The following is a 24478-nucleotide window of genomic DNA, read 5'->3' as shown; positions in this document are numbered from 1 at the left end:
GGTTGTAAAAACTCGGGAAAGTATCGTAAAACGTAACGACTGGCTTTTACTTTTTTATTCATTAATATAACCAGTACCTGTGCGCGCGCTCCTTCGTTTGCGCCCTCTCGGTAAAAAGTGAATGAAATACAGAAAATTTCAGCGCTCGCGCGCGCACCTCGTTCGCCCCGCAATCTCCTCGGTTTATAAAAATTTCTTTTCTGAATAATCGCGACTCTCTCTCTCTCTCTCTATCAACGAAGCGACTCTACAGCAATATCCTATACTCCTCGAGAAAACGAGGCACGCTTAGGAAATTCGGTCGGCGAAACTCGCCAGTCACGGTCCTAAGCCCAAGAAGAAGGAGAAGAAGAAGCGCGGGGCATATCGCGCGGCCATTATCGCACGCAGCCGAGTGTGCAGGCACGGGCCACGAGCCACGAGCGCGAGTATAGGGTAAGACGCTACGCCGGAGCATATAGCGTCTATAGTGGTATATATACAGCGGACGATGCTCTGAACGTCGCTTTAATTACACGTTCTTGGCCATAGGAAAATTATGCGCTCGCTCTCTCCTCGCGATTTCTACATTATGCATTACAGTAGGCCGACGAGAGCTACTCGACTCCGCGAACGTCGGCTGTGTAAAGTTCGCGGACGTCTGATGGGGTCGCGGGCTCGCTGCGTATGCGGGGCTGGAATTTTCCGATGTCGTCGAAGAGGCTCGTGTTTTGCTCGGGCGAAGGGTTGGCGTATTATTGCGAATTACCGAATTAATGAGGACTGAGAGAGAAAGATATAACGGTGAAATTATTGCGGTTGATAATTTCTGGGTATATTACGCATGCTAGATAGAGACTGTTTAGAGGTATACGCGTGTTCCGCATTTCGTAGAATATTACACATAATTATTACGAATTGTCTGTAATGCACAATACATCGCATAATTACCAACCCATCCTACTTAATGATCGATATTATGGCATATTATTTACGGTTATTCACGTGAATCGCGCGCGTGATTATTAATTCGATATCCCCCCTGCCGAACTCGCCGGAGTCAACGACTTTGTATATATTTGAAATCTCAATGCCCGCATTATCGATTCAGACACGCGACATCCTTGACAAGCCTGAAAAACCGTTACGCTCACTGATAACGTATATACGTTATAGCCGTCAAAAATTCCAACAGACTCAACGAGGTGACTGTCGAAAATGCTAATACAGGGCGCACCGGTCGCTCGTACCCCTCCGCCCTCCCCCTCAACTAGCAGTCGGCACCTCCGCAAAGACGCGCCGTACAATAGGGCCAGTAGAGTGTAGGGGGTTGAGGGCCAAGACAAGACAGTAGGCAGCCGCCGTCGTGGCAGCCCAGGCGGAAAGGACAGCAGCGCAGCAGCAAGCGCCTCAATTACCGTGTCGATGTCGCTCGCGGCCTTTTATATATATATATATATATATAATATATATAATATATATATATATATATATATATATATATATATATATATATATATATATATATATATATATATATATATATATATATATATATATATATATATATATATATATATATATATATATATATATATATATATAATATATATATATATATATATATATATATATATATATATATATATATATATATATATATATATATATATATATATATATATATATATATATATATATATATATATACATAGACACACACACAGTGTGCCGTCTATAACCGGCAGGTTGCCAGCTGCCTCCTCGTCGCGTCTATATAGATCGATGGACGCGGCTGATACATAAAGTGCGCCGCGATGAGACGCGACAGCCCAGACGTCAGCGAAAAAGCGAGAGATGGGCGGCGATGTTGTCCTCTGAGTGTGTATTCGTATATATAGCTACACCTCTCGCTGCTTTGGTTTTCTGCCGATTTTTCTGTATTTTGCCGAAGCGCCAAGGTGGACCATTGTGTGGGAGACACTTTTGCGGGAGAGATGGGCTCGAGAGATTCGTCGCTGCGATGCGGACGGATGATAGCTGGCGTTTGCGGCCGTGGCTGCCGATAAAATCGCGGAATATTTCTCGATGCCGCTGTGTCGAGGAGGGGAAAAAGAGGAGCGTTTTATATTCCATGGATTGTGTATATATAGCGCGCAATTTACGATAAAAAGATGTTGAATGTGCTTTAATATTTATATGCCCTCTGTGATATAATGTTTCCGCGATATTATACTCTGTGTCTTTTAATACAACGTTAACTCGCCGCGAGCGTATAGAGCCGTAATTTTCTTATGGCTTTTGTGTATTCCCGTGTTTTGCCTTTAATCTATTTACCCGCCGAGAGTTATTTCGATGCGCAGCGCTGATCTTCGATCTCTCTCTCTCTCTCTCTCTCTCTCACTCTCTCTCTCTCTCTCTCTCTCTCTCTCTCTCTCTCTCCTGCTGCTGCTTTTTTCATCAAATAATTATTGCTGTATACAGCCGTCGTATATACAATTAGCGTTTCGCGGCATTATTCATGGCTGCAACGGATCTTAAATATTCGGCACATATAACACACACACACATATATATAATTCAATATGAGGTACACAGCCTTAGGGCCGTGGTTGGGCTGCGGATCACGTTTTCCGCTGCACTTAATGCGCGTATCGGATATTGGAAACATGTGAGCGATGCTATATTTTTATACTGATACACATCCATTATGCGAAGTACATAACAATGAATAAGGCAAAGTTTACGTCCCCGCAACCGCGAGATTATAATACGCGAGTTCCCGTAACTCCGACGAAACTTGTATATATTCCTCCCCGCTGTAGTTGAAGCCTCGTCGCTACATGTGTCTTTTTCCATTTCTGTTCCAGGTGAGGAAACGCTGCGCAAAATCCATTTCAAAGTCGTCCCTCCGTATCCCCGACTCTGTACGCATATGGGTATACGCAATAAAAAAATCACCGCCTCGTAATCCGAGAGAGAAGACGATGCGCTCTGGCGAATAAAATAAACGATATACCGGAAAACCGCAAATCTCGTTCATATATTATTGACGATTGCGTGTCCGGAGTTACGTGTGCATCGTCTATGCGTACAAACTTCTTTTTCTGTATATAATACCCTTGCCGCAACGGCCAAGGGTTACGCGAAATATTTCTACCACAGAGAGCGAGTCGAGAGAGAGAGAGAGAGAGAGAGAGAGAGAGAGAGAGAGAGAGAGAGAGAGAGAGAGACGATAATTTCCACGATAATTTCCGCCGCGAGTGTATTACATTAGCCTCCTCGGAGAAATAGCCCGTTCCCGTATAAAACGAAATTACGGTACAGCCGCAACATCCCCTATAAAGGAATGTCAGTGCAGCGTTGCACGACTCGGCAGCGGTAGTGCTGTATATAATAGAAAGGGGGGGCCATGTGTTGGCGCACGGTGCTCATCGTCAGCGGAGCGCGACAGCTTTTCGCGTGCGCGTTATAACGTATTTAGCGGTGCACACGCGAGTCTAACCGAATCGCAGCTGTGTCGTGTTGTAATGCGTGTATTGTGTGTAATACCTACACTGCCGCGCATCGGGGCGAGTTTTCTCGGACAGCGTCGGAATTTTGAGCTCGTTGATGTGTGTTTTTCGAGGCGTCGCCGTAGGAGCTCGTCGTTGTGATGATTTACTCGAATTACGTGCAATATCGAGTGAAATTTCGGCGAATTAATTTCCAAGCCGATGCGGCAGATAATCGAAAACAGTATGCGAGGGAGTGAAAGCCGATTGGCTGCGACGCGTCGGTGAATTTCATTATTCAAAAGCGGATTTGGCGACTATGGAACACACCTGTATCATTACACGCCCGGCGTGTGTGTAAGCTGCCTCTGGAAACAGATGAAGCATAGAGAAAGCGTACGCGTCGTTGATAAAACTCTGCTTATCGAGAAAATCAGCCGCGCGACGGCATACGTCTCACTCGGAAGCTCCTTACCGAGGCTCATCACGTGCACCTGATACTCTCTCGCTCAGTCCGCCGCGAGGAAAAATAGCCCCTCAAAACTGCGATCGCTCACTCCGGGCCCCGTGTACGTTCGCTCGGCGTAATTTAGTATAAAGCTTCGTGCATATCTATATGCGCGGGGTATTGAAAGAGCCATATCCACTTGGAATCCTTCCACAATCTGAAAATTTTCGGGAAGCTGCGCCGCGGTTCGATTCGAGTGTATAAAACGGCCGGCGGGGCGGCGCGATCATTTATTGAAAGCGGAAATGGACGCTCGTACCGAGTAAGAGCCCAGATGTGATTTAGAGAGGAGAGTTTGACGCATAGCTCCACACACACAGAGAACCATGCCGTTAGAGTAGGTGTATATAGGTGGCAGGCAAATGGCTTTATCATCTCGCGGAGGAGCAGGACGCCCGATTTATGCGGGAAACGTGCGCGGCCGAGAGCCGCCTTCACTCGTCATTCATCGCGCTGGGCCGGCGACGGCCGACGCGGAATATAATTACGCCCCGCGCTCTTGAAGAATGGACCGGTAATGCCGGGGATGAGCTATCCCCCGCGTCTATCGACGGAATCGAATTAGTGGACGCGTCTCTAAATAGTACATCCACCGAGAGGGAGAGAGAGTCGGACGAATAGCTTTTTTCGCGATTAGCCGATTCGACGCAGCACGCGCGCTCTTAAGCCCTAATTTATCGCTCGAGTAAAAGGTAAACGATCCCCGATATCCCGACTCTGCGCCAAGACGAGAGAGTCAGGGGAAAGAAAAAAGCTCGAGAGCGGGCGCAGCAGAGGCGAAAGCTCGACGTGATTGGTGAGTGGTGCTTTTTTCGCTCTCCTATTCCGGCCGCGGCTTAACCCGACCGCACATGTAGCCCGCTATACCGTCGGCTATTTGCGCGCGCGAAAAAATCGCTATCGGATCCTCGTTTAATCTCGTAATTTGTGCCGCCGCGCGCTATATACGCCTCCGCGCGCGATCAATCTGCGCGACGATCGAGAGAAGCTATCTTTTTCTCCCCTTCTCTCATCGGCGCTACTGCCGCCGCGCATCAGGTTTCGTTTAAATCGCGGAGAAAGGGAGCTCCGGAGGCCTGATGCGCGCATCGATTTCTTTCATTGTGACCGCGCGTCGTTCGGTCGAATAAACACGCGCAAAAAGGCCAGTTCATTCCGAGTCGCGTTCGAAATCGGACGGATAGATTGGACCGCTGTAGAACTCGATCATGCACTCGTTGCCGGAAGGACAAAAGCTGTGCAGGGAGAGTCGATATTTTATGTTATAATGCACGCGGCGTGCTTGCGCCGGGGGTAGGGAAAAAAGAGAGCAGGCTGCTCGGTTTCTGGAGCAGAGATTGCGCGAGTTAATTGAATTTCAATCGGAATCGTTGCCGGCCCGAGGTATAATTTAACTGGTTAGACGGGTAATTGACAGTGTAATTTTATTTAATTTTAGTATATAAAGTCGCTCTGTGGAAAAATAAGTCGGTTGAGCACATCAGACGGATCCAATTTACGTCCAGACGGATAGCATCGCAGTCACGCAACAGACTCGGGCAAATCCTCGACGGACCACTGCTTAGCGGTCAAACAACGAGTGCCACTTACATCTCGAGCCGAATTCCCGTAGCTCCCGGAGCAGACGGTGTCTCTTTCGGATGCAGTTAATCGCGACAAATCCCCGAGCGTCGAGTCTCTCGCGCTCTAACGTCGGGGCCGATACCATCGCCATCGCTCCGTCTAATTGCAGTGTGGTGCAAATTTCGAGGCCGTTTTCTATACTCCCGCTATAACGTCTATTGTCACTCCTCCGGGGCCTTGGGCTTCACTCATCGTGAAGCAGGATATAACGATGGCCGGAGCAGGATAAGAGTCCGGAGGGGGGAAACTCGTAATCGGCAGAGATATCGTTAATAATAATAATAAGAGAATCGATCCGAACGACTATAAGGGGGAAACTCTTCTCGAGGAGCGATAATCAAGTTTTAATTAGTTTGCATCGGCTGTGTAGAGTCAAGCCTACTGCCGGCCCAAAGCTCGCAGCGGCCGATAAGTACTTTCGGATCGAATTTCATCGCGACCGTCAAAAGCTTCTAATCCGCGAATTATAATGCTTGCCATTTTTTCCGTTTTTGCGCGCGCTTTCACCGGTCACCCCTCCACGAATATAGCCCGAACGAGATCGAATATTCACGTGTGAAAATGAACCGAACTAATTAATGCCGATGAAATCAGCCTCTATATCAAGTATCAATTTGAATAATTGGAAAGTCGAGCTTTCGAGCGCCACGAGAAATAAAAGGGAAGAGAGAAGCATCCGAGCCAACGAGAGCCTTCACGCGAGCACTCGATGCGGAAAGCCACATACGCACACCTATAGCACTCTCTTTCCGACCTTTCTCTCTCTCTCTCTCACTCTCTCATCCTGCGCAGACTAGCTGCGGGTACTGATAAGACCGGGACCTCCCGAGCTTTTGTGAAATATAGCCCCGACATCACGGAAGCGTAAATGCGGCGCGCACGAACACGCGGCTTCATATGGATTTTCCGGAAAAAGAAAGAAAGAAAGAGAGAGAGAGAGAGAGAGAGAGAGAGAGAGAGAGAGAGAGAGAGAGAGAGAGGAAGTAAAAGACGCTCGCGGAAGCAAATAAAGCTCGCCCCCAATAAACCGGGGAAAAAGTTGGACTGTCGGTCTTGTGATCGGCGGGGTATCGGGAAAATTAATGACCCTGGGGGATTGTTAATTGATTGAGTTGACTCGAAAGCTCGCGAAAAAAATCTCCTGTATACACACGGCGGAAGTTGTAAGCGAACGAGTTATTGGCGTGTGATGTCTTGATTCGGGGAGCTTGTGTGACTAGGGCCGTTTTTTTTACCGTTATTAAGGGTCGTTATTGGGCTCCCGCGAAGAAGAAATATCATTTGTCGGAATGACGAATCACGCGGCTTGATTATCGGACAATCGCCTTCGTTGTATATACAGGTCGACAAACTATTATTGGGTTTGGAAACTTTAATATTTAATTTGTTTTTAATCGTTGATACTCGTACGTGTATTATCATCGATTAAATAAATTATTTATCGAAGCATCACCGCATGACCTCGATTCCAGAATAATTGAAGACGAACCGTAGCTCGTTAATTCCATTAGTCTATTGATATAACCGAGTTTTACCAATTTTTTTTTATGAAATTGAAAGCTAACGATTTTTCAATCTTATTTAAATATGCGCATACGTAATCGCATCTCAAAGCAGAAGCTAAATACGTTTATTACTCACAACTATATGAAAAAGTAGAAAAAAAACGAAAATTCCAGAAACGAAGCAATTTTCCTTTAGCGTCGCATGTGTTCCGAGAAGCTGGCAAAGTCATTAAAAATATCGGAAAAGCAAAACTTAATGCACTTTATGTTTGTCCCCTACGCAAAGCTCTTTCGTTTTCATCTTGTAATTACGAATTAACATAACTAAATTAAAAAAAGCTCGCGAGTACTTTTTAATTTGCCAACTCCGCCCGGCAGAGCGGCATCAAGGCGAGCGTATTCAAAGTGCGTGTACAGATCTTCCCTTTTCCCCCCTGCATTAGTTTCAATTAACGCGAAAGAATCGAGCACGAAAGGAGAAAGATCGCGCAATAAAGTGGCTTTCCTTTGCAGTTGCCAGACGGCTGTGCACACATACACGCGCCAGCGCTGCTCGAACTCATCGCGAGATAGCTGCGAAAGAGTCTCTCTCTCGCTTTCCATTTACTCGACTCTCTCAGTGCGTCACGTTTTTTAAAAACGATTCGCTTCAGATAGGGGCGAAAACTCGAGCAGCTAAGAGCTTAGTAATCGTATTTTTTCCCTCGTTATCAAGATTTCCGTGCGCGCTGCCGTCCTGTGTGAAGTGAATTTACTTTCTTCATTATGAAAGCCGGCCTCGTGCGCGCGTGGAAAGAGCGTCGAGGGGTAGAGAGAGAGAGAGAGAGAGAGAGGGCCGTGCTTGCGCAAGCTCGCCTCGCCGCTACGTTTGTACGGACGAGTGTACGATCTACTTTATGGTTTATACGTGACTGCGAACTCACGTTTCGTCTTTCTCTCGCTCGCTTCATGAGTAGCGGCGGCTGAACGCGCCAAAGGAGAAAGAGAGGGGGGGGGGGGAGGCAAACGCGAGAACCGCCGCCGCCGAAAGAAAGGAAGCCATGGCGAGCTTAAAAAGCTTAAAAAGCTCGTGTTCCACCTATACGATCGGTCGCGCAAAGAGAGAAAAAGGCTGCCTTTCCGCCTTGAGCAACGGCTGCAGCGGGCTTGATTAATTTTTCCCCGAACGGTCAGTGGTTGCTGCGGCTGGCTCTCTCTGTGAGCACAGAGAAAACGCGATGTCGATCGAGCGTAGAGGAGCCTTACAGTTTAAGCAAGGAGTTGAAATTTTCTTTGAAGCCCTTTGCCCTCTCCCTCCCCCGATGCATTTTTATTCGGCTTTGCGCCGTAACGTGATTTATGAGTAACTTTAATTGGATTTGCAGCCAGCGATATGCGAGTTTCGAGGGTCTCGAACTTCTCGATGCAATAAAAATCACGCTCTGCTGATCAAATGCTTCTCGCCAAAGATCGTACCCCGCCGCGGTGATTTCCTTACATTAACGACGCCTTTCTCTCTCGCTTTCTCGTTTTTGCGCAATTCCAAGAACAGACGCGCGCGAACACAACATCGAACTTTTAATTAATTGCCTCTCGTCGAAAATTTAACTCGCTCGCAACAACCAAGTTTATCGACTTTAGCGCGATAAATTCGCGAAATGAGCTGAGCTCGGGAATAATTGGAAATTAGAAAAATCTTCCGCGACGGCGCGCGCAAAAACACGATCGAAGCCGCTTAATCGAATGCGGAGCTCTTTCTCTCTTTTTCTCTGAGCTTTCCCGGCCAAAAGTTGAAAAATCAAGCTAAGTAACTTAGCGGGCGAGAGCTAATCTACTTATCGACGGCCTTCGGTACACTCAATCAAGCGCTCAATCTGCGTCCGAGTCTTGAAGGCGCCTCGCCGCGCGCGCGAACTCCAATAACGCAATTTCCTTCGCGAAAATATTCAATTTACCCGTCGGCGGCTGCCGACGTAAACACCGACTCGACGACGTCAACAGCGGGGAAAGTGGCTGATCACGTTGCATCGTCGATGCAAGTGGCCGAGTAGGAGAACGAAAAGGGGGGAGCTTTATCGTCATCAGTCGCGAAAGCTTTGGAATATACTTTGGTAAAAGTCACACGCGGAGAACTAAGAAACGCTACGATCAGTATGGGTTCGACGACCTCTCGATATCCGCGAGCTTGCAAGCACATCAGACGCTTACATTCAGTTATTTAAAGGATAAAGCGTAATACATTATTGAGCGCGGTCTACTGCCACCTGTAACGGCACGTCCCAGTTACGTCTCCACCAGTCGACGAAAAAAGCAGTCCACGTCGTTGAGTCGGAAAAAGAAAGAGCGACTTTCGTCCTGAATTATTACCAGCCGTAATTTCCAGCCATGATGCCCGAGTACACAGCGAGCTTTTTTACGAGGGGCCCGGCCGCCTCCCCGTAAACACGCGAATGTTTGCGCTACTCTCTCTCTCTCTCTCTCTCTCTCTCTCTCTCTCACTCCGTAGCTCCTTCTTCGGCCATCGACAGACTCTTTCACTTCTAACCCCTTTTTTTGCGGTGCCTTTTTATCATCGAGTTTTTCCCTGCCTTCTCGCGGGCGAGCGAAAAGCTCGCCAGTGCAGCGCGGGAATCAAAGTCGCAGCGCGATCGTGATTGAACGACGCCAGCTCTAGAGCTGCCGAGGAGATCCCCGAGCGAGATTGAATCCGCGCTGGCGTTCAATTACTCGATCGTAAGTTTATTTGTAACTAAGCTTTTTCTTACTTTTTATCGCCTGTATGCGGCCTCGCTTGCCTTATCGCTCGTGCCGCATCGAACGTCAATTTGCCAAAGTGTTTTTCGATCTCGTGCTTGCGCGCGCACTCCTACGCTCTCCTTGCCCGCGCGAGCTTTAACTTTTCGACAATAATGAACTTATACTTGCGGCGTCGGCGGTGGTTGGGGAGGAAGGGGGGATTAAATTTTCCCTCTTAAGTGTATAATTTCTACTCGAGCCGCCCGCGTGCTCGCGTCCCAGTTAAGAGGAAACTTCCATTCGGCTTCGGCTTCCTTCCTTCGGTTACTCGAAACTTTTTGGTAATTGAATTTTTGATGATTTATGCTGCGTCGCGGAGAACGATATTTACTCGGTCAACATCAATCCTTATCATCGTCGCGCGATAATGGCGCGTATAATCAAGGCTCCGCGAACGAGATCACCGACACGCTCCCGTAGCCGTAGTCGCATCGTAAAGCTCGCCGAGCAAGCGGGTTCGGAGCTTACAGGGTTGAGTAAATAAAATAGAGTTCTTGCGCCGAGGCTGCGAAGTGGCGGTGCAAGCAAGCAAGAAAGAAAAAACCGGCGATTTTCAGATGGCAATTATTGCTGCCCTCGAAGCTCGGGCAGCAACAGTCTTGAGCTTGCGGGCCAAGCCGTAAACGTCGAGAGACCGAAAGTTTTACGGCTCCGGCGCGGCGATAAGGAAGAAAAAAATTCTTTCAGGACTAAAGCGGACGAATTGCTGCTAGCAGCGAGTCGAGGAGAGAGAGAGAGAGAGAGAGAGAGAGAGAGAGAGAGAGAGAGAGAGAGAGAGAGAGAGAGAGAGAGAGAGAGAAGCAGGAGGAAGAAAGGGGCAAAACGTCGGGGCCTATGGAAATGTCGGAAAACACGTCGCGTGGCCTCTCTCTTCTTCTTCTCCTTCTTTCCTCGTCTTTAAGGTGCGGGCACGGAGGCTGAGGCAAAAGTGAGGAAGTTTCTGTAACTCGCTAACAAGGGGCAATTTTTTTTCCTCCTTTTGTCTCGAGAAGCTGCCGGTTCGGTTTCCCGAGGCTTGATTTTATGTTGCGATTGCAGCGCGTGTATACCGAAGCACTATGCGCTTTCAATTATATAGACATATCTCTCAAGTGAATGGGATGAGCTGGTAAAGAGTCGAGGAGGATTTCTCACTTTTCACGCGGGCTTAGCGTATTTGTGCGATGTAATTGGTTTCGCGCAAACAGCAGCAGCGGCAGCGACGAGCATAATGGCGTCTCGAAATAAAAGGATGAAAAAGGTTATTTTAACGATGTCTTCCCCCCGTATTCCACATTTAAATATACAAGTCCGCGAGATATTCTGCGCTCACTGTGGCGTTCCGGAGTTTATTCTTTGACCCAGTATTTGTCACGCTCTTCGCGTCTGAATAATTCAGGCGCGACTTGTGAAAAATATCTCTACACCATCGAGATGGAAAGAGAGAAAGAGAAGGAGAGACAGAGGGAAAATAGGCACATCAGGAATCCGAGTTTTATCGAGCCACAGAGAATCGGTCTCGACCCAGATCAATGCGGCCCCACGGCTATCCGGAATCAGCTCTCGATTCTCGGAATTGTACCATCGGCCCCGCTGTTTTCTGACCAAACTCCACGGGAGACCTTTGCTCACGCTTGCGGTTATCATATCGGTGTATAATTACCGTTAATGGGTGTACGCAGTCAAAAAGATCGCTCTCGCGTAAACGATGAAGTTTATACAGGAGTGAGTGGCAGAGAGAAGCGAGTCGACGAAAAGGGGAACTCAAGAAAGCGCAGGGGCCAGCAGATACCGGGCGGTAATTTTCCAGCCGCGAGACTATGCAAAGCTACGCGGAGAGTGAGAGAGAGAGAGAGAGAGAGAGAGAGAGAGAGAGAGAGAGAGAAAGAGAGAGAGCAAATGCAGACGCCTGCTTGTCGCTGCGGCATTAATATAAATTAACGGAGCAGGTATACACTCTCCCCCCTTACTCCCGAGGGCCTAAACACACTCCGAGCGCGCTTGTACACCCAGCGGGCGGAACGACGCTGGCCATTTAACGCTGTCGCGCATTGCGCTAAAGAGCGGCGTCCTTTTTCTCAGCGGAGAAATGGAGAACTTCGGCTTTGATCAATGTAGAAGCGTATACGGACACAGACACACGCGCAAATCGGGAGTGCGCAGCGGATCGAGCGTAATGACCTCCGCTGTCGTATTAGTAGGACGGCTGAATGCTCGGAAAATCAAACGAGCCCCGGTGTGAGGGATGGCCGAGCCCGGACCTGTTGGCTATTACGCACACCGAAGAGGAATCGCGATGCGCCGAGAGTTATGGTAATCGACTGGGCTGTATACTCTGAATTACGAGCTTTGTGCTCTCCGTGTTTTTCGCGAGCCGGGCGCTAATATATACGTATATTATATTCTTTCGCGCGCGAGGGTCGTCCATCAAATAAGTTTCTAGTTATTAAACGCGATAATTACGCTCTCGCGGAAGCGGAGATGACGCGATAGCCGAGGAAATACGGCCACGGAGAAAGCTGTAATCCCGGAGAGAAGAGAGAGAGAAAGAGAGAGAGAGAGAGAGAGAGAGAGAGAGAGCATTAGAGGCGTCTTATTAAATTTTTTTCCCACTCGCGAAAGCTCAAAGATCAGAATGTGAAAGTTGGCGTGTCCCTTACGCCGCTGCAGCTGTATATATAAACCCGGGGATGAAAGGGGCTCTGCGCGAGATAATAGGACCGCGAGGACTTTTCAAATTAGAAAGTTGTGATGGATCTTATCAAATAAGAGGAATATGAGAATCTTTGCCCGCGCCGCGAGCTGCTTTGCATTCGCTGAATTAAATGCATTTAACTTCCGTGTATATATAAAACTGCGCGAGCCAGACCGATCCATTCGGGCTCGTTAACGTCCTGGACTTTATATATACGCGTTATACTTTTATACATATTATATATACAGGAGAGGATGTGCGAGGGACGCTTTAATTCGCGCGCGAGCTGCAGCCGGCCGATAACGAATTATACGAAGTGGCCGACGGTTATAAATGTGCTCGCGCGATCGCTCGCTGCAGCCGTAAACTTTTTAATTAATTAAAAAGGAAGAGCGTTAGCTCTCGATGGACTTTATTTACGCCGTGCGCGCACATGCCGCGTCGGAGTTCATTGTTGACGAGGGATCATTTAGCGCTTGAAAAACGAGTAAACACGTATAGCGTTTCGCGCAATGAACCGCACGCGTGCGCGCGGCTCGATTTCGTTTATGCATCAGCCTTCCCCCCGACAATCAAAAGCGTAACCAGCTCGACGCCCCGGTGATTAAACATTTATAACCCTCGAGAACGCTCTCTGCCAAATATTCCCCCTCGTGGCACAACTTGTGACACTGATTGCTCGAAACTTTTGTACTGAATTGTAAACACGAAGGGCTTACAGCTGCTTTGGAATGCCGCGCCGTCCGCTAGCACGACGTCAATAAATGCTTCTCGGTTGTATAGCAGGATCGCACTCGCGAACCGAAAGTTTTCCGTATCGTTTGCCAAACGTCGGCGCGTAAAAAAAATCAATCGTCCGTGCATAAGAATGAAAAAGCAAAAGACGAGCGTGTCGCCGCACAACTTGGAGCTTGCAAGCACCGCAGACACGCCTTGAAATCATTATCGTTTATACTGGCTGCGGTGGCGGCAGCTATTTCCATGCATAACTGCCCTATATCGTTCACCTAAAGCAAAGGCAAAGTCTCCGCGTCGTTATCGTGAATTTTCATGAATGTTCGAGTGGTAAGGCCCAAGGAGAGGGAAAAGATATCGATACTTGCACGACGGCGTCCATTGTGCTTAACGCTCCTTAAAGTCGATGGGCCGGGGAGAAATTTTCCGCAACGAGGCCAGCGATAAGGCACATTTCCGTGCGGCATTCGCGCAGGAAGCGGCGCGCAACTCAATTACCGTTTGCTGCTACGCTGCGGATACCTTATGGAACGGCAGAGGCGGGAACGGCAGCAGCTACAGATGAAGACGTAGAGCTTGCGGGGGACGCGTGTGTGTAATCACAGAAGCTTCTAGAGACCGGCTGGAAATGCCCCGGAGCTCTTCGATCGACGCGCGAGAGAATGAAAATTCCCCGTTGATTTTCGACGGAATAAATCGCAATATGTGCACCACGCGGCGGGTCATCGCCGTCGTCGTCGCCCCCGCGTTTCCCCGGAAGCGCACAGGGTGTACAGCGTATTAGCGAGGAGAAGCACGCAGCGCGCGCCGCGGCCTCGTCGTCGGCGAGGGGCAAAAGTAAAGGGAGAGAGACGAGGAGAGGCCAACGACTGGCGGTGGCGGCGCTGATTCTCAGGCGTGTTTAATTAACGTGCACTTTGCGCCCCCCGTCGTTGACACTTGGGAGCAAAGGCAAATTCTCTTTTATGAAGCGACGCCGCGCGCGCGCGGGCTCACCCTCCACATCCTTCGCCCTCTAGGTAGTCGGAAAATACCGAATAGAGGGAGAGAGAAGCGGTTGCTCGCGCGAGAGAGCAGGAAGGAAGCGAGTAAGAGAATTTATAATGTCGCCGGAATACCCACATGCGAGTGTGCGCGTGCCCTCTCTCTCTCTCTCTCTCTCTCTCTCTCCCTGTATTTGCAGATAGCGCTGGTGGGGTGGAAACTAAGGGGGGGGGGGGGGGCGCCGGAAGGATATATTCGCGAGAGAGGAGGTGGAAAATTTATAGCGGATCGTTAAACAAGAGTGGATGTGGTAAGTTTTCTCTGTTATTAACTCACTAGTATGGCACATCCATCGACGGTTTACTTTGACGAGGCCGAAATTGTCTGCTGCTGCGCTCTTTCGTGAATCATTGACGAGGATATGATTGCCCGCGGCTCGAAACTTCTGCATTCGTTCGCGCGCGAGACAAGTTCTATATAGCCGCGAAGTAAGATCCGTATACACACGAGCGCGTCTGACTAAACAACGACTCGCGCTACTTATTCAATATTTGCCCCCTGTGTAGCCTTCGGTAATTCATCAGCGACTTTTATCGCGCGCTTCCCTTTTTTTCTCTCTATCCCATCAGATTACAATATCAGAAATTTATAGAATTTTATAGGCGCGCCGATAAATACTCAGATGGCTTCCGTGCGATACGCATTATTAACGCGTAAAAAGCTCTCCGATGCCTACATATGTTATACGGGGTAAAAAAAGAGCTCGCGGAGAATAAATTAAGGTATATCTCTCGCAGCGCGTACAGCACAACCCAGTTTTATCAATCCATCAATTCGCGCGCCGTAAAAGGCCCTCCGACGGCAGATTGGACCGTTACAGTATACACCCACGAACGGAGCTGTATCGTTGGGTTATCGGTGCGCGGCCGCGATAACGCACGATGCCGCGTGTATACACAGGCAGAGGAATATGCACTCAATTACGGTTTCGTTCGGCAGTAGTACCTATAGTCGCGCCTTACACGTGTATCATACACGTATACACAGCATCGGACTATCGCGCTCGCGCTGCAATCATCGAGGCATTCGAGCGCGCGCGCGCACGTGCCGCAATGTATATTCCCGTGCATTAGAAATGCGCTTCGGTGTGCTCTCGCGGCGTGTGTACCCAGGCAGCATAAGCTCCTAAGTCAAAGGCGCCGCCGCCGCGGCGAAAGCCCGCACGCGGGACGACTGTTTATTGACTTTACGTGCGCCAGCGGATTGATTTCACCGCACCTCGCTCTTTCGGCTATACACGTGAATTGCACCCGCGGTTAATTACCTCGAGCGCGCGTGTACTCGCATAATGTCGCGCGCAAGCGATCGATAGTTTGAGAAGCTATGCGAGAAAGTATTATATGGTGACTAATTAGGCGCGTAGGTTGGAAATGAATTTCAGTTATATCGGCATGTACGATTTGAATCGATCGTTATCGCATCACGTATCGCTATAACGTACAGTAGCTTGAGAGAAAATTTCTATCATAATCTGTTGCGAGCATCATCCTCGTTATCATCGATATCGAGGATCTAATCTCGTAGAAATAACCGTCTTATGAATTCCAATCAATGCCAGCGGCCAATAAGCCGATCGTTCGGATTACAGACTGCGCCGTGGCGGCGGCACTTTGATCAGCCGCGTTAATGAAGGCAGAGCTTATGGCCTGAATCGGTAATTAAGCCTCAGGGCCAAAGGGCGAAGCCCCAATCAATTGTTGTAATAGTTCTGGGACAATGTGCGTGTACGATTTAGCGCATACAAAAGCGATTCATGCCTCGTTACCGCCGCGAAATTCGCGTACGTCACACGGAAGCGTAAGCTCTGTAGTTCTTACACTTGGTATTCGCCTCGGTGCGTTAAACAAAGCAACCACTGGTGCGGCGGCGAAGTCAAAGAAGAAGAAGAAGAAGCTAATCGCGAAGTAGACAGCAAAACTCGGGCCCGTCGCGCGGGCGGGGGGCAAGATGAAACTTTGATTCCTCGAGTCTGGAGCGGCGCGTGTAAACGCGGACAAACGCGCCACTGCAACAAGGTCGGAAAGAGAGGGACGCGAACTTTGTTAGAAATTAGTTTGAGATGGAGCCGAGATATCGTATACAGCTCGAAACTCATTACGCCTCGCTGCCGTCCCTCTCAGTCTTGCGAGAGAGATAGCACTCCGCCAAGCGTCTTCGTCTCCGTCGTGTGTTGCGCGACACCCTATCGGGCCTTTTTTTATCCTCGCTCTCTCTCTCTCTCTCTCCATCTCTCGGCAAAGTCAGAGAGAGAGAGAGAGAGAGAGAGAGAGAGAGAGAGAGAGAGAGAGAGAGAGTGATGTGTGGGATTCGCTCCTCGCGCCGGATTAGCGCGATCGACGTTATTCGGGAATCTCCGAGCTGCTGTACGCGTGGATGGGCGTAAAAAAGTCGTTGGGATTCAACCGCGGTACGAGAGAGAGCTGCGTTTTCTTTTCTCCTTTTTGGCTCCGGCGCGCGGATTAGGGAATAAAGGGGGACGAGTGTGTAGCCAAAAATGGATTCGTGCCCGAGTCATTACGCTGCGCCCGTACGTGCATGCCCGATATTCGAGGCCGCGAAAAGTCGCTGCAATTTTCCACAACATCGAAGACCGGCCGCTTGTTTCCCGGGGTTTTTCTTTTTTCCATTCATTCTCCCCCTCGTTTTATTCCAGAGGCTTCGGCCAATTTTCCTCGACCTCGCTATCTCATTTCCCGCACGCGCGGAGAGTCTCTCTCTCTCTCTCTCTCTCTCTCTCTCTCTCTCTCTCTCTCTGTCTTCTGACCTTCTTTTTTTCGCTCTATCAGTTTCGCAAATTGTCCCTCCGGCGTATTTGCATACGCAATTTTCGCGCTTAACCTCCCGAAAAGAGGATTGAATCCGCCGTAGTGTGTAGTGCGAATCGGCTGAGCGTGTATAATACGCTGAAAGCCATGGTTCTTTCTTTTTCTCTGCCTCTCTCGTTCTTTTTTCCGCCTTCGGATTGAGAGTCGAAATAATAAATCGTCGAGACGAGGTATTCGCCGCGCGTACATGGGCGCCGATGCCGATTTATTCGTATGTATGCGCACGCGCTCGCTACTCGTTGCCGATCAGCATTCACGTGTTGTAGCGCCGCGCGCGCGGTTATATTCTTCCCCCCGTCGAGGCTTCGCATCCTTTTTCTTCGCTCTATACGCGCCCGCGCTCTCGGCCCGAGCTTCTCCCGCGTAATCGTTTTTCGATAATAAATTGGATCCCCCGCGAATTTATGGATATTACCACAATGAAGTTGCTCTAGCTTCCTTTTCTCTCTCCCTTACTCTCTATATTCCACGGGCTTTGCTCCCTTTGGGCGAACTTTTATTCATTCGGAGGCGCTCGGTTAATTAGAAGAAATTAGATTACGCCTCGGTGCGTTTAATGCGCGCGGCCAACAATTTTCCTCGCGCCTCGGCTTCGCGTTCTTTTTCTCTTCCGCGCGGGAGGAGGAGGCAGAGCTGCTGGTTTACGAAAATTAATCACTCCGTACTTCTGCAGCGGTTCATTAGAAAAAATAATTGATCGGGAAATGACTCTGATGCATTTCTGGGTATTCTTCTATCGCTCTACATTTTCCGATGGGAATTAGTTCAACTAATGAGGTCGGGGACGATTTCGACTCGTGAACTGGAGAAGCAACTAATTAATTCAACTTTTCACGTTGTGAATCTTTCTCCGATATTATCGCACTCGATCGTACCTAGTTTTCCAACTGACAAGCATCACACGTCGAATTAGTAAAAAGTCTCGTTGCGGTGATCGGCGAGCATCTGTTGGTGCGGTATTTTCCGAGAGCGTTAACTTTTTGTCTCGGAGAAGCCTCAAAAACCTGAAACGGGAATAGAAAGTATGCGATTTTGATTGGATCAATTGTAAATGCTTTTTGTTGAATCACTGTAATTCAATAGTGAAATTTTCATTTCTAATAAAACACGTGTTTCGAGCTTGAAAACCGCATCGATTCAAACCCTCCTCATCGGAATACAATGAATGAATCGTATTTCCGTTGCGACCTCGTTGTCAGAAATCATTAAACAAACAAAACTCCCTTTCAATTACCCTCAGTGTCCAAACGGAGGACTCTTTCAAATGCAATTTCCGCCTTAAATTTTCAACCAACATCCTCCAGCCAGTAACTCCAATACGTTAACTCTCCTATCCAGTGTGAAAGCTGCGATAAAATATATTCCTCGAAACGCTCGAGCGACTCCTCTACGTAGCATGAAAACTGCAAGCTCATTCAGCGAACGCGTCTACGTAGGCGCGATTCTTGACGATCGCCGCAAATACACAAACCCGCGTATAAGCGCGTGACGCGCCGCTGACGAGGCAATGACAGGTCGAATACCGGACGGTAATGCGCTCGCTCGCGTATTCACGCTTGACAATAGGAAACGACGCACTCTCGGAACGACGCTTGAATTCCGACGAGTTTGCAGCACACGCCTGCTGCACAGTCGGACTTTTGTAGTTCATTTGTGATACGCCATAGGCAGCCAGTGAGTCGAGAAATTGCCGGCTGCATTGTGAACGGGTCAGCCTGCGTAATAACAGCCAGGCCGAGAGGGAGAAGGAGCGAAAGTGTATACGCGGGGCGAAAACGTCATGGGCAGGCTTTCCTCTCTCGTGTTATTACTATTATTCGCGCGGTATGAAAAACAGCGCTCGGCTGCAGTATTATTTTCGTGCTCGCTTGCCTCGCTCGCAGCTTTGATTTTCATCGAGCTTGAAAACTCCATTTTTCTCCGCAGCGGAATACGAGCGTTCGTTTCCCGACTCTATACGAGAGTATAACTAACATAGAGGGACTGAGTATACGTGTATATTAAAACTTTGACAATTAATAAAGCTAGCTCGCGGCCGAAATTACCGGAGCGCGCGTGTAAACCAGCTCTGAAATAACGAGCGCGTTTAATGAGTCGCGCAAGCTCTCGGCGCGAAAGCAACAACTCTATCGCGAGGGCTGATTGCAACGCAGCGGGAGCAGCCTGTACACACGCGGAGGAGCCAATTATATGCCGGACATCGCAGGAGTAAATATAAATCAGCCCGAGATCTATAAGTCTCCTACCCTGAAGACACACACACGCAGGGGACCTCGATAATCGCCCTCGCGCTCAATTATGATAAATCGCGTCTAATTAGAGGAGCAGTAGCCCATAGAGAAAAGAGTAGAGTTGCATTAAGGAGGCCGCGCGTGGTAGCGCGCCATCGTTTAGGCCAGTTTATCTGAGCGCGCTGTACTCTCCTGAAATATATACGGCGCGCGATTTGCATGCGGCCAACTTAATCAGCGCCGACACCTCCGCTAATCGCGCTTGCGAGTTACACACGCGCAGAGTACTCGGAAGGGCTTATATATCGTGCGCGGCGCGTGATATTTCAAGCGCGTGTGCAGCCGATCCGAAAAGAATTCGCTGCTCCGCGGTGGGCTGCTTTATTAGGGACAAACGCGCTCCTGTGTGCTTTAATCGCTATCGATCGACGCCGCATCCAGATTAGCGCATCACATCGCGCTGCGAACAGAAACCTCTGTAACCGGTCGTTTCCCGCGCGCGCGCGAGTGTTTTCGTTCGCGCAAAAATTGTCAAACAAATCAAAACGACCCTCCTCGTGTCTGGAATATCGGCGGGGCCGGAAGCGCGATAAATGTACCGAGAGCTTGCAGAGTCGAGTCTGGGGCTCATCGGGCCGCACATCCTGCGCGCCTTTTGACATTGATTTCGCACTCGCCCTCGCGCGCCCGGCGGCCGAAATAATCCGCGCTTGAAATTCCGAATAAACGGACGCGCGCACTTTGTCATATGCCGCGCGCGCGCCATACGAAGTTATACAGCGTATGTATGCGTCTATGCGCGCACGCGGCCCCGATATATATATATATATATATATATATATATATATATATATATATATATATATATATATATACACACATCTCTTTCTCTCTGTGCGTTATGCGAGCGCGAACTCCGATGATGAGAGTGACGCGGCTGAATTGGATTTTCGTCGGCGAGCAGCTTTCGCTTGGGCTAATGCGATGGGAAATTAACGCGCTGGATTTTTCGATGAGCTTTTTTCGTGTGCTTTCGATCGAGCGAGTGATGAGATTGTGAATTTTTTTTTTGCAAGGTCTTTGTTGAAGTGATTGCACGTCAGGTTCTGTTGTGTTTCACGGAACTGACAAGTCTATATCGTCCCGAGATAGTTTTATCCCTACCAATTATTTGATGCCTCGAACCGGCGGTTCTCCGCTCCACGGAAGGCGGAATAAGATATAATCCGCAGATGAAAAATCTCACGACCGCTCCAGCATTTTCGTTACGTTAGATAAATTTAGCTCTACTTTACCTCGAATTTTCATTTTTCCAGCGAAAACTTCGAAAAGCACTCCGGCTTAATTCTCATTTCAATCATTCCTTCTGAAATCGCATTAACTGTTGAAAAACGTTGGCTTAAATAACTTCGTAATTAAAATCGGTCGTTTCCTGCCAGGTAACACCCGCCATCAATGATCATGTCGCATCGAATTAGAAATACTCGCGCACGAGGAACCCACAAACCCATAGAAAGGGCCAGCGGAAGGGCGTTAAAACGAGCCGTCGCCGGCGCGGGTAATCGAATTGTCATTACTCGGCGAGGTGGTGCAAGAGAGAAGAATCGCCGAACTGTTTGCAAATACGCGCGAGCGCGGCTGCTCTTGGAAAGTGTTTAATGGAAGGGAAAGTTGGCGAACGCGGCGGCGGCGGTGGAGCGCGAGGGCTCTTAACTTTTATTGAATTTCCTTGTTCGAAAACGCCAAGAGTTGAGACGTCGGCGAGTAATTTATTCGTGTATGCTCGTGTCCCTGCTCGCTCCTTTCTGGCCGAGTGTGCGAGGCTTGTGTATTATGGGAACGATAAATTCAGCAAGTTTGTATGCCCCTCGAGCGTAATGGCGATTAAGACGTTTTCCGCGCTCTTGGCCGCGAGTCGCTGCTCCCGCGAAATGAAATGAGTTCCTCGACAAAGTGCGCTATGCAGCCGTCGCGAGTCGAGTGACCTATTCTTAGAAGCCGCTTTCCGCGCGAACAAAGCTCACGCGTTCGGCCCGTTAAATCTTGATAAGTCGAAAGAAGTGGGATTCGCTGGTTTCGTAAACACGAGCGTTAATGTGTGCCGAAGAATTATTACATAAAACTCGGCTGTGTGTCAGCACGCGTTAAGGTTCAACAAAGTTCCCAAGCTGGCATTCCTCTCTCCCGATATGGCGAGTTTAACCGAAATCATTGCGCTTCTGTTAACAGCCTCGTTGCAGCTGGTGATCAAGAAGGTGGACATACCGACGTCTGTGCGGGTGGGCGAGGAGTACGTGATCCTGGACTGCGATTACGATCTGGAGAACACCTCGCCGATGGGCCTCGTGGTCAAGTGGTACCTGAACGGTTACTATCTCGTGTATCAATGGATTTACGATAAGGTCCCCGGGGCCCCAGACCCGATCTCCAAGTACATCGATCTCCAGTACAAGGCCAGCAACGATCCCAACACGATGTATCGGGCCATGAAGCTTATGCGGCCAGACATCGACCTAACCGGCAACTACACCTGCCAGATATCGACTTTCCAAGACGAGGTCTCCACGACGCGACCCATGACCGTCTACTGTGAGTATTATTATTGTACCCGATAAAGCCGAAAATCAAACGCACGCGCTCGCGCACGTACAGGTCGCCGCGACAATGAGCGATAATCACGCGAGAGAAATAAAGAGGCAGAGCACGCGATAACGACGGGCTGAATCGTTAAGCAGTCGTCGAACTCCCCTCGCTCGTGCGTGCATATTGAAAGGCCCGGCAAATGGCCGGCAAACGGATAAAATAATTACGCGCCGCGTCGATGCGCGCAACAGCTCGGCCCACGTTGTCGCGTTCTCCCCCGGTATTTTGCCTCGCGAATGTACTTCGATTGCTAATGAAGCCGCAATACACGCGTGTACGCTGTGCTCGGAATATACGCGAGGGACGATTCTCTTGTGTTCGTTGTACGCTGTATTTTCGACGGAAAAAGTCACATGCGCGAAAGGTTAAAAGCGTAAATATCTCGAAAATTCCGCGAAAGCTAACGGATAGGCCGTGGCGGCGGTGCGCACGAAAGGCAGCCGCAAGATTAATTAGCCAATTATGTACTTATAGCTGCGCGCGCGGCTCGAGCAAATATTCGCAAGCTCTCTCGAGTTTACGTCGCGTCGTTTCACGCACGTCGAGGTTGGCATTGATTTTCGAAAGAAAGTTGTAATCCGCACCGTCGATTCGAAGATACAACTCTTTCGTCCCAGTGAATCCGCGCAGCCTCTGTTCCCACTCTTTTGTACTGCAAGCTCTCCCTCTGACACACATACACACACACACTCGCCCGCCACCCTGACCTTTTCGTTCTCATTCCCTCTCTGCAGGCGAGTCACTCCGCCGCCATCTGAAATAAAAGTCGAGCGTGGAGGCACAATAATAGAATGGAATGAAAGAAGCTCAGGCTAGTGCTTAGGCGGCGTTGCAAGCCCGAGGGCCCGCGCGCGTGCACGACTCTATCCATTAATATTGCTGTTTTATTTATGCCTCGTTCTCTCTCTCTCTCTCTCTCTCTCTCTCTCTCTCTCTCTCTCTCTCTCTCTCTCTCTTTCTGGCTCGCTGTATTTCGCGTTACTTTTCGCTTCACATACACCGCCGCGAGAGAGAAGAGCTGATATTGCGTTCATACTCACGCGGGGGAGAGGAAACGTTATCAGTTGCGCGAGCGAACTAGATGTAATTAGAAAAAACAATTTGGCGAGAGCGAAGTCGGCGCATCGCGAGATTGAAACGAACTGTTGCAACCGGGGACTTTTACATGATGGAAACGCTTTTTGTCCTTCGTTTTCCTATATGCCAATCTTGGAGAGTTACGCTTCTGATGAATTCCGCGCGTTTCAAATTACTTCGTATAATCAGTATAGCTAAAAAAAAATTTCGCATACATACAAGCTCTCGGAAAATTCGGAGCAGGAGCGCAGCGAGGTAAAAATTCAGCCGCGTATATAAGCTCGGGCCAAGCGTCGAAACGTCCAAAAATATACTCGTCCGTGTGTACACACGTAATCTGCATAGAAGCGCGTCGGTGAGCAAGTATATTTACCTCGTTCAGGGAAATGGAACTTGCTAAGCGCGCAACGGAGCTACTGCTGCTGCTGCTGCACCGCAAACTGCCGTGTATACACTTAGCCATCGTATACACACACACAAACGCACACGTACACACATACACACAGTCGGGAAAGCACGCGGAAGTTGTATATTCCGGGAAAGTTTACGCACTGCCGCGGAACAGCCGCTGCGCCATACACTCCCGCCGATACATTCCGATTTCATTCATTCGGCGTAAACGCGCGCGACAATTGTATGGGACGCGCTGGCGCAGTTTCTGATCGTCTCTCTCCCTCTTCTTGTAATTTCTCTGTTTACACAAGGGCGTTGGATGTCGCGCCTGTTTTTATGAGTAATTTGTAAAAGTGGCCGACTCGATGCACGCGCGTAATTAGCGTGTAATCGTGTGTATACGCGATGCAGTTAGCCGAGCTTGCGTTAACTTTGAAATACGCGCTCCCGCGCGGATGTCTCGCGCTGCGAGAGAGAGAGAGAGAGAGAGAGAGAGAGAGAGAGAGAGAGAGAGAGAGAGAGAGAGAGAGAGAGATACGTCGGTGTGCACGGAGGCACGTGCTTGAGGGGACGTTATCCGGTGCCGGAGACATTTGGCTTAATTAATATCGCGAAACTGGAGACGCGCGGTATACTGGTATAATTGGCAGTTAATGGGAACGATAAAATGTAAGCTTTTTCGGAAGCCTGACAATGCAGTGCATATAGATAAAAGTTCGATGAAATTCTGAAAAAAAGCGAAATCGAAGTAATTCTGTTATATCTGTATTTCTCTCGATCTCAAGGCTTCTCGACTCGCCTAATTAATATCTAGCGGAATTCGCAATGAGTCGCGCGCCAAAAAATCGAAATATTTCCCCCGATTTCAAAGAAGTTTTAATTAGTTCACAATCATCGCTTTCGCTGATCTATATACGACTTCGCAGCCGTAACTCAACTTCACTCGGCGGAAGCTATAGCGCGTTTAATTTG

General features: G+C 49.0%; 1 protein-coding gene across 2 annotated transcripts in view; it reads left to right on the top strand.

Moving 5' to 3' along the window:
- LOC100679306 overlaps nucleotides 1–24478 on the top strand; it is a 59120-nt gene that overhangs the window by 8413 nt on the left and 26229 nt on the right. For both annotated transcript variants that reach the window (XM_003426969.5, XM_003426968.5), the window contains exon 2: nucleotides 21623–21982. In XM_003426969.5, coding sequence (XP_003427017.1) covers nucleotides 21623–21982 — 360 coding nt within the window. The remainder of the gene's footprint in view (nucleotides 1–21622; nucleotides 21983–24478) is intronic.

Source organism: Nasonia vitripennis, chromosome 5 (genome assembly GCF_009193385.2).
Source record: "Nasonia vitripennis strain AsymCx chromosome 5, Nvit_psr_1.1, whole genome shotgun sequence".
Lineage (NCBI taxonomy): Eukaryota > Metazoa > Arthropoda > Insecta > Hymenoptera > Pteromalidae > Nasonia > Nasonia vitripennis.
Note: the sequence above shows the minus strand (reverse complement) of the source record. Positions and strands in the feature narration are given on the sequence as shown.